Source organism: Columba livia, chromosome 4 (assembly GCF_036013475.1).
Source record: "Columba livia isolate bColLiv1 breed racing homer chromosome 4, bColLiv1.pat.W.v2, whole genome shotgun sequence".
Lineage (NCBI taxonomy): Eukaryota > Metazoa > Chordata > Aves > Columbiformes > Columbidae > Columba > Columba livia.
This window is the reverse complement of record NC_088605.1, coordinates 41,931,182-41,942,243: the sequence shown is the minus strand read 5'-3', so window position 1 is coordinate 41,942,243 and position 11,062 is coordinate 41,931,182. Positions and strand designations below refer to the sequence as shown.

Here is an 11,062-nt window from a genome sequence, read left to right as displayed (position 1 = left end):
CCCTCCCGCCGGGACCGGCGGCAGCTGCGCGGCCGCGGGCAGGCGGGCGGGATGGCGCTGCGGCTGCTGCTGGTGCTCTGCGGGCTGCTCGCTGCCTGCCAGGCGGCAGAGCCGGCGGCCGGGCCGGGGCTGGGGGGAGCGGCCAGCCGGCGGCGGCGGCTGAGCGCCGAGGAGGGCATCTCCTTCGAGTACCACCGGTACGCCGAGCTGCGGGAGGCGCTGGTGGCCGTCTGGCTGCAGTGCCCGGCCATCAGCAGGATCTACACGGTGGGGCGCAGCGCCGAGGGCCGAGAGCTGCTGGTCATCGAGGTGTCCGACCGCCCCGGCGAGCATGAGCCCGGTAAGGGGGGCGGCGGCAGCGGCGGGCGGCCCCCGGCCGTGCCCGCACCTGGTGGCAGGTAGCGGCGGGGCGGAGCGGGGCTGCTGCCTTGGGCCCGGGGTCCGGCGGCACTGAGGAGGTGCGGTCCCTAAAATATTCTCTCTGGTAGAGGCACCGGCTACTAGTGATCGCCTTGCACTCAGCGCAAAGCTGAGTCCCTCCTCTTGCTGTCGTTAGATTTAGCGCCCTGTGCTAAAATCGCAACGAAACATCCGAAGATGCAGCAGCAATCGGGAATGTACACGCTCCCATCAGCTCTGCAGGGAAGCAGCTGGTGCAGATGTGCTGAAAGGGAAGGCGTTGGCCTCCCCATTCCCTGGCACGAACCAGACTGTCGGGGAAAAAAACATCGAATCTGAATGTGCCTGTGTGAGGTTTGTAACACGGCCAGGCTGCCTGGAAACCATGTTACCGTGGCACACTACAGACGTTTGCACAGATGTCTCAGGGTATGTGGTTATGTGCACCTGGGGTTTGAGACATTTTTTATAAAAGAGGATGTGATTGATGCTGTGCATTTTTTTTTACACCTACGAGTGTGCATTTTTCATCGTTTCCAATTTCAGAGTTGATAGTGTCACTTACGTCTATACACGAAAATGCTCAATCTTGACAGCCGCTCAGTACCTGAGGCCCAACCATAAGCCACCTGCAGTCATAGCCTCACATTTCCCTTGGTAGGTTATAGAACAGGTCTGGAAGTCCATGATTTTTAGGTGGAGACATCACTTCTGTGGGGATTTGGTCTATGAAATTAGTGCTCAATGTTATGCTATGTGACCTGAATATAGCCTTGCTTTGCATCCTCAAGAGACTTAGATTTTTACTGACTGCATTAGGACTACTGATAAAACCTAGAGGTTATACGATATTGGACATAAGGAACACAGAAGAGGAAGGTAGGGTAGCAAAGCATTGCATTGAAATGGAAAATGTAGGAAATTTGAAAAATTTCTTGATCGTTTCGTGCCATATTGATATGAAGGGTGATCCTGAAGCTAACTATATACCGCCACTATGTAATTTACATTCTAGAATGACGTACAATTGCTATTGTGACTTTGCGTTACTGTCAGGGTACAGTCGCTGTAGCTCATTTGGTTGGCATTTCTGTCAGGCCAGCTGAAACAGGGATAAGAGCCCTCTGTGCTATCTGAGATGGGGCTGTAGCTCTTCCTAGAGACACGGTCCTTTTCCTCTTGGTGTCAGGGGCGTGAGAAAGGGTTTCTCATTGGAAACCTTCATTGCTCAAGCAAAAGAGAATCCAGCTTTGTATCAATGAGCAATAACAAACTGCAGAAAAGAAAATTTCCTATGGAGTGCATCCACATACAAACTACGGTGAATGTCAGTAATTTCCTAGAATGTGCTCGGTCCCTCACAAAGGGAGCCTTATAGAGGAAAATGCCACATGTTGTAATGTCCAAATCACATGTCAGGGAATGTGATGAGTCCTGGTAATCTTTAGTGGTGGATGCTGAAAATGCTGTTTTTTGCAGAAGATTAACCAGGGTTTGAACCAGAGCAAATTCATTGTTTTCTTTAAATCCTCTGTCTCATTCTGCGAGGTGCTGAGCATTTATCGAAAAGTGGAGAACTGCTGCAGCTTTTGCTATTTGCAGTGGCACATGAGAGAAACTCAGGATCTTTTTAGGAAGGGTAATGATCAAGGCCCTATGCCTAGTTATGGTTGTGCTCTTTGAAATAATTATAAAGGCACTGATAACATCCCTGCTGCTTTGTTCCAGAGTCTAAGCACCTAAGGTTGTATTAGAGGCATTTTCTTCTTAGTAACATGCTCTTTCTTCTGCTACGTAATAAAAGGTAGCCCTGTTTGGTTTTCTATGTGAGCTTTTTTTTAAGCTGTGCAGTAAAAGAAGTGAAGCCTTGTACCAGCCTTGGCAGGAAAAATGAGGCTGATTCTGCAGCTCTTACCTGAGGGAGGATCCTGGCTCACTCTGAACATCCACACTTGATTCCCAGGGCAATGACATGAATAAGGATATTTTGTGTGATTAAAGCTTACAGGATCAGGACCCAATTTATCTATTGTTAAAAAATGACAGAGAGATTCACAGACACACAAACATACACATAGTTATTTTTTCTTTTTTCACAACAGGCTAAGAAGTTGTTATTCCTGAACATAACATGCTCTTACAAGATATTCTGAGTGTCACATGGTTTATTTTAAATTATAAATAAGTATAAACAAAATATATGCTGTGGCTAATAGGTTTATGGTCTGCAGAGAGTTCACGCTTCTAGAAGCCTAGTGAGTATGCAGAGACAGTATCTGAATTATGTAGTGAGCTGCTGTGAAAACAAAAAAAATGTTTCTGTTCACTTAGTGAGCAAGTTGATGACAAAATAAATCAGGAAAGTGTCAGCAGAGGATCCATAAAGACACTTTGTACTGGATAAAGAGGCTTTGTACTGAGTAAATCAACTACTGCACATACATGCAAACATTGCACAATCACGCGTATTGCATGGCTGTGCAGCATTGTGTGTATGCATTTGGTTGTATGCAAGCACATAAATTAACTTTTGTTTTAGAATATCAACGATTTTTGAAAATAAATTTGTAATGTATATGCAATATTTGAAAAAAATATATGAGAGAAATAGGAAAATTTTAGAAACATGCTTTAGACTTCCAAAGCAACTGGAACAAATACTTAGTGAATGAAGCAACTGGAACAAATTGTTAAGGCCTCATCTTTTGCTGAGGTAAATATGGAGTATGAGGATTTTTTCTTAAGGACCTGAATTGGAAACAAGCATGACTGCATATGAGCCAGTCTGTTTTCTTGTATAAGCATGCAAAGGGTCTTGGCCAATCTTGGGAACCCGGATTAGTCACTTGGAAGACGAGCACAGGCTTTGCTGAGTTCTTCCCAGAGATATACTAAATGCCAAAATCATGGGACTGCCTAAAGTTTCTGATCCTGCATTAAGTGTTTGGAGAATGTGCTGCCTTCTCCACAGACTTGAACACCACACTATCCGTGCTTCCCTTCTGGTTTATGCCAAACAATGTTTGGTCTAATATTTTGCCTTTTTAATTTTTTTTTTCTTTGTGGCAGCAATTTCTTTGGGCTGGTACTGCACCTGTGTGGGATATTAGAGCTTGCAACTGTTGATGAAAATGAAGCCCTTGAATAAGGAGAAGCAAAACCCAGAAATGAAGATATTTGAACTTTAACAAACACTGTTGTACTAAGGCCCCTATTCCATGCAGATAACCTCACTTTGAGTTGTTGGGTGCTAGGCAGTTAAGGCAGAGGAAGACTTGAATGAGACCTTATCAGCAGTTACGTGTAGAAGGTGTTATGTGAACCTGGACTGGAAGTGATCAAAACATTTTGGAGTAGCTTTGATTACATGAGAAAATACAATTTTGTTCCAGTACTTGCCAAAAATTAGCAAAGTTGACAGAAGATGGGGGGCAGCAAGGTGATAAACAAGGAGAAAGAGATTGTGGGAAGTTGATGGTGCACCAAGGGAAAACAGGGGATAGTTGTTAGTAAAGCACAGTTTATTTTTGGGACAAGCTAAACAATCTTTTGCCTTAATTCAGGTGCAAGAGAATACTGACTCCTGAATTCCTTTCCTGAGAGTGGAAATAGGCTCTTGCTTTGGATATCTGATTTTCTCTTGAACAAACACCCAATGGATGCTGATCTCTTGAGGCTTTTTTATTACCATAACTAAAATTATTTTGAGCATAAGTTTGAATTCTTTAATAGCAATGAAATATGTTTGGAATAGTTCCTCTGCCATTAACATTCAAACACTTGCTTAGGCGTGCTGCCACTTCTGACTCATTTTTACCATTGATTTTGGTGGTGTGAGAACAGTCCCCTCCATTACCATTTCAATTTGAATGTGAAAATTCAACATTCTGACACTTTCAAGACTCTTAGGTATTATTTTTCTGTTTACAGAAAATTTTCTCTCAACTACATTTAGAAAAAAAAAACCTAAGATTTTTATAGTGGTTATTTTTCAGTGATTAGTTTAGTGAAGGAATCATCGAGTTAAGGCTTATCGATTGACTGGTTATGTGTGTTACAGATGCAGACTCTGAAAATTACTTCTGCATCAAATGGAGGGGAAAGAGGATGGATGAAAATACCAATTTTATGACAACAAAATGATCTGCAAATTTGTGATGTTTTCATCAAATTGTTCATGCTAGAGGAAAGGAATATATCAGAATAATGGAATTTTGGAAACAAAATTTTTTGTAGTTTTTCAAAGTTGTTTTCAATGTTAATGACAAGCATCTTTTATAATACTTCAAATAGAAGGAAAACATTTATTTGTAGTTGACTGAGACATCTGATTTTCTAGAAAATTGCATGCTTTGGACTTGTCAGTTTTGAACAACAATGAAACGCTGTGAGCCAGGGAAGCAGGTCTTGGGTGAGGCAGGAGCACATGGCGGCTGAGGCCAGCAGCACAGTTGTGACTCGGAGCACCTGTAGGACCCCATGGGTGTGACTTCAGTTGGTTTTATGAGGTGCGACTCAGCTACATTAATCCTTGGACCCATCACTTCATCAAAGACCCCACTCATCATGGTGAGGAAGTGGGTTGGGTGGGTCAGTGCTGGCACTGAGCCTAAATAAGCTGCTTGACTTCCCAAATTGCAGCTTTTCTACTGGCTCCAACAAAAGCCACCCATCCTCAGGCTCTCAGTGTCTCCCACTCCAGCCCTGCAGTGCTGGAACCATTTCCTCCTGTAAAAACACAATTAAAGGCTGACTAAAAGAGAAGTGAAAATCGTGCCTTTACTGTATATTAATGAATGGGGAAATCCAAGATCTGCTGCTAATATGGAAACCATACCTAGGGTTTTTTCTCTCATTGAAGTACTCCTTCATTCAGCTGTGGGCACCAACCACGTGAGCTGATACTTTCTGTGATAAGAAACTGTGATAAGTAAAGCCAACAAATTCTCAGGGAAAAAAATTTTTGCTTGTAATGTTTGTATTTCACTTTTGCACAAAGCAATTTTTTAATACTTTAAAAATTATTGTAATTTAAATGAGTCTGCCGCCTTTCCAGAGAACCATGAGCTTATTGTAATTTAAATGATTCTGCAGTCTTTCCAGAGAACCATGAGCAGGTGCTGCTCTTTGGGGGAAAAAAAAAACAAAAAACAAAAAACAAAACCAAACCAAAACAGCAGCAAACAGAAGAAACAAACATATAGCAGGCTACTGTGATTTCAGCCCAGAGTGGGCAGGAATCTGCTGTACCCCTTGGCATGGTAGTCCTGGAGGGGGGTGACCAGTCTCCACTACTTATGGACCTGATGGGTGAATGCAGTGCTCAGGTGGGTGGCAGGGCACTCTAGCAGTGATGTAAGAAAGCATGCGGCTTGTCTCTTGGTTACAGTGATGTCATCAGATGCAACCATTCTAATTTTATCACTTACAATTAATTTCACTTGATTTTGTAAAGCTTCTTTTCCTTATGCTTGGAATTTGCAAGTAAAAATCTTGTGAGCTTTTTGATGGGTCCTGTTAATGTTTCCCAGTTTGCAGAGCATCAACAAATTGTATATGGCAAGAGCTTGTTATTAAATCTAGATATTAGAGAGTAAGCCTAATCTTTGTATGCTTTAGGTTTAAGCAAACATCACTTTTTGTCAATGGCCACTTGTTTAGTGTTCCCCTTCTGAAGGAAGGTGTTGAAGGATACAGACTGCTTACTGGTAAATGCAAGAGCACAGAGTTCATGTCCATTCAGCTACATTGCACAAAGGTGGGGGCTGTAAATGAGTGAATATAAGCAAAACACTTTGTATCAGGAGTACAGGAGGTGCTGTGCTGAACACAATATGCTGTCACATTTTTCTGTCAGCTGTGGTTTATCTTCTCTCCTTCTCTCACAGCTTATGTTTGCAATCCTCTTTAAAGGTAAGCTGCTCTTTGGGCAGCACCAAACTGAGAGCCTGAGCAGGGCAGCTGCTGGTGTCTCTGCAGGGACGTATAAAATAAAATGCAGAATAAAACGTGGTTGAGCCTGTTATTCACGTAGCTTTGTGCATTTGGATTTTTCTTTGCTTTGTGCGTCAGGGAACAGATTTTTCTTTCAGAGCTTGTGAGGATGTTCTGGCTTTCCCATTAAACACTACAGGGGATCTGCTACTGACTTGCCTGTGGGAGTGTAAATCTGGGGCTGGTTGTACCTTACTCGTTCTGCAGAAGACAGAGAGACTGTAATTAACTTTCCAGTGAAATCCCTGATGGGCTGTAGTGCACTTAGGGTAGTCCCCCGGAGCCTCCCAGCCAGGATTTGGCCTGGAGTAGTCTCTGGCAGCACAATTTTAATGCTGCCTGAATTCGGAGTGGGATGTCCAATGTCCTTTGCAGATTCTGTAGGTTGTGCGGGTCTCAAGAGTGCTGTAGGATTTGCTGGCAATAAGATGGCTGGCTGGCTGTACATGCTGAGTGAGTTTCTCAAAAACATCTGTTTTATTTTTAAGAGCCTTGGATAACTTAATATTTTTTCATCATGTACTTGGTAACACTCAGGTTTTTTAAAATAGATTTTTCTTCCTTAATACTTTCTTTCCTAATTAAATAATATACCTTCCTATTTCAGTTTTAGTGTTCAGCTAAAAACAGACATGTAGAATACCAAGGCAAAAATGTGCTCACAAAACTGATGAAAGTCAAGGAGATGTATGTACATTCACAGATCACATTTGCAGTTAGTTGTTAATGCCATTCACATTCCCCTTGAAGTCAATGGAAATTCACAGTAAATGTTGTTAGGCAGCTGTGCTAGGCAGTGTCTGCAGTGCTTTCTAGAGATACAATAGCCTTACTCCAAATTGTTTAAATGGCTGAGGTATTTAAATCTCTTTTTGTAAGATCACTTAAAAAAGCATTGAGAGGCTGTGCGCTACCTGCGAAAACCCTATTGAAAACCCTATGGATCCCAGCTGCTGCATCTCAGAAGTTTCTCTTTTATTTGCTGGAATAACACAAAGGACAACCAAGTTATAGTAAAAAGGGTGATAATTGTTAAGAATAAACATAGCTTTACAGAAGGCAGTTGTTTTATTTTTCAGGCTTACAATTAGTCTGAGTATGTAGAGCATTCAGAGTTTGTTGATCCGATCCAGGCTGGTTTTGACAATCTCCTTTTGAAAGAGTTGATTACTTTGATTTCCTTTGAAGAAAAGAGTTGTCATCACCTCCCACATCTGTAGAATGCCTTAACAGTTTCAAGTGAAAACAGGAGGTGAGCCTGCTTTGTTGTTGATTGGGATTAAAGGGACGTTTTATTATGGTGACATTAACAAGAACTCCAGAGAATTAATGAGAAGTGTATAAAGCACAGTGATTTCCTGAGATTTCATGAGACAATTTGTTAAAGCAGTAAATTGTAATAATGTGATTTATCAAAAATTGACCTTGCTATTATATTAATTCTCAATTTACTTCATTCAGAAGAAACTGTTTATTTTTCTATAATTTAGTGATCAATATCTCAAGCCTTTAAATTACATAGAGAGTGAAAATTGCAAGACAGATCTTCCTATTCCGTAATAAACACAAATTTTTGGTTGTAACAATGGACTTGCTACTAGGCTCAGCCAATAATTCAGTATCAAAACTAATTCAGAATTAATTCTGTGTTTATTCCACCTAATTTTTGGCTTCAAATGTGGTACTTGATTTAGAAGCCTACATGCTAAAATTTCTCTTTGCTCATTAGTAGGCAGACCACTCGATTGGGCTGCACTCTCCTCTGAAAATGTCTCTTTTCTCTACTGATTATAGAGGAGCTGACATTGGGCAGGCTTTTAACTTAGGAACATGTGCAAGAGCATATGGATAAGACCTGAAGAATCCCAGCCTTCATGTGTCATCATGTAAAGTACCTTGTTGTGCTTTATATGCTTGCTTTGTGAAACATACTATTTATGAGCCTTATCTGATCTCAGCAGATTAATTTACATTGTTAAGTCTTCAAACCTATTTAATTCATATGTCATGTCTTTTTTTAGTCTACATTTTCTTTTTAAACAAAAGTCTTGATCCTGTATTACCACAGACTCTTGTTTTGTTTTGGTTTGGTTTTTTTTTTCCCTGATTGGATTGGCAATTAAAATGGATTTGTAGCTGAATTCTCTTTAGAAATGTTGTGGAATCAAGGAGAAGTGAAAACTGCAGTGTGTACTTCAAAGCTTCTGGGTCAGTTAATTAAGGTAATAGGTAGGATCAGGAGCAGTGGAGTGAAGGGTGTATAGTTCATCTACTGCATTTTGGAGTAAGTCTCAAATGAAAAGCCAGGGTTCAGTGAATTCAGTGGGAACAGAATGTTATATTGGAAGCTTACTTTCTTGTATGCTGAGGCTAGATGAAGACACCAAGAGTCTTTGCAGTTAAAAGGCTGAAAAAATAAAAATCCTTATCAGTAAAATGGTAGCAGGGTAGGGAGATTTGATTTGCAGTGTGATGTGAATCTGAGCTCTTTTGGTGGCCACAGATCTGCGTGTGTTAGCTCAGGTTTAAGGCTGAAAGCTGGTGCTGTACAGAGAGTGGGTTAGGGGCTTCTCAGAACAACAGTGCTGGAGAAGGCTGCTTGACTTGCTGGGATTTGGGTTTCTGGAATCGGAGTTCTGCCATATTATGAAGAAACTAGATGACTTGATCTCTAGAGGTCCCTTCCAACCCCAGCCATTCTGTGGTTCTTCAAAACGATGGTATGTACTGTGACATGATAGCTGCCCTGTGTCACTGAAGTTGTCACCTTGCTTAGTCCTTTCAGGTGCACTCTTGGGGATAAGGACTCTAGGCTACAAGTGCAGTCTTTATCCATAATGCCCTTCGGAGTGGAGGTTTCTTGTAGTGTGCTTGTTTTGTCCTAGCTGAATCAGCACCAGACATGTCTTCCCATGACAGCAGCAAGTAATGGCTTGATTGTTAGAGGGGTTTGGTTCACTATGTTAGAAACATGTCTGTGTAGCTACAACGGCCAGGTAAGAGAGAAACTTGAATCATAAACCTGTGGTTGGCAGTTTGTTCAAAGGCAGTAAACATTTGTTTTTAATTAATTATTTTTCTGAAGTGAGACTTTTACAACTCTATAAGCTAGTAGCTGCTTCCTGGTAGTTGTTCATATTAAATTATGAGCAAAACCTGACATCCTTGTTTACTTGTAAGTCCTGTGGAGCAAGCTGAGATAGTCATTCTTTGTATGGAGCTGTTAATGACCGTGGAGCATGAGTTGCCTGATTTACAACCAAAGGTAGATCCTGCTTTGTCTGCAGAGCCTGCCTGCAGTGGGATTGGGAATACTGCCATTGGGAATACTTATCCTTAGATGTGGATCTGCCTTAATGCCAACTGGAAAGAATTGCTTGATCAGGTGGGACATCCAACTGGCCAAGGTATAATGAGCTGTTTTCTTGGCAAAGGCATCCTTGCTGTTATATCAGTCTAATGACCGAGTAGTAGTTTTTGGTATTCAGAAAGTATGAGGTTTCTAGCTATGAAACATGTCATTTGAATGTCCTTTTGTGTCCATCAAAAGTAAAAAAGAGCCCACGGTGTGACTGTCTTTCAGTTACATATTGCTGTTCTTCACTGTTATGAACAGTGGACTCCTTGCACATTAATTGCTCAAAATTAGCCTTTTTTTCCTATGCTAAACTGAAGGTTTTATAGTTTTGGCTGGCTCTGCATTTTGGCTTACTGCACAAGAGCACAGTTTTAGAACTGTAAGCAAACCTGGGGTGAGTCTACAATATAAACACACACTTTTTACATATGTACAAGATCATTACTTCGAAGGGAGCTTTATGGTTATGGTAAGCTGACTCTCCATGTCAGATTTTCGACAGATATAAACTAGACAGGGGTTTCATTTCTCCTGCTGCCCAGCTGCTGAGCATCTACAGATCAAACTGAAGTCACTGGGAGATGTGAATCTTGGTTATAAGCAGGAGGCTGACAAATTCTGATGCTCAAGTCAACTTGTGTGTGTGCCCTTAGAAAAGAGGGCTAAATGTGACTTCAGTTCTCTAATAGCCTGCAGTTAAGGAATGAGTGGTCAAAGTTTATGCCTATTTGGATGAAATTTCTTCTTTCTTTTTGGTGACATCAATACATAGTGAGATGGAGAGAAGAAAAAGCTGTGGAGTTGGGAGCTGGGCTATCACATGTTTATACATTGTCATTGTAGGAAGCTGTTTCACAGAGAGGAAAAGTGGTTTTGTGATAACGGATGTCTGGCTTCTTTCCTGGCTCTACTGTGTATTTCTTATCTTTCTGGAAAATAACATCCTCTCCCTGTGCCTCAGGTTCTCATCTATGTGCCTAGGTCCTCATCTTTCATGCCGCAGGTTAGTGTGTGGCTATGCCATGTACGAAATATATAAATATGTACTTGATAGATTGCATGCAGTTCAGCATTTGATCAACCTTTAAGATGCAGTTCCTACCTGCCTCCTGACAGATTTTTCCTAGTAGCAAATAGCACCAATATTTGTGCTGACTCAGCTATGCTAATGGACATAAGATGAGGAGGAGTCAAGAATTTCTCTCCCCATTTACCTGCTGCAAATATACAATTTATTTTTCTTGTTGATGATGATGTTTAAAAGTCTGCCTTGTTAGCAGAGGAGTGTGAAGAAAGTACTAATTCTCCCTT

The 11,062-nt window shown here is 41.5% G+C and overlaps 1 protein-coding gene across 1 annotated transcript in view; it reads left to right on the top strand.

Moving 5' to 3' along the window:
* CPE (carboxypeptidase E) overlaps positions 1–11,062 on the top strand; it is a 57,003-nt gene continuing 45,941 nt past the window's right edge. Inside the window, exon 1 of the mRNA XM_065061397.1 lies at positions 1–340. Coding sequence (XP_064917469.1) covers positions 52–340 — 289 coding nt within the window. The 5' untranslated portion in view covers positions 1–51. The remainder of the gene's footprint in view (positions 341–11,062) is intronic.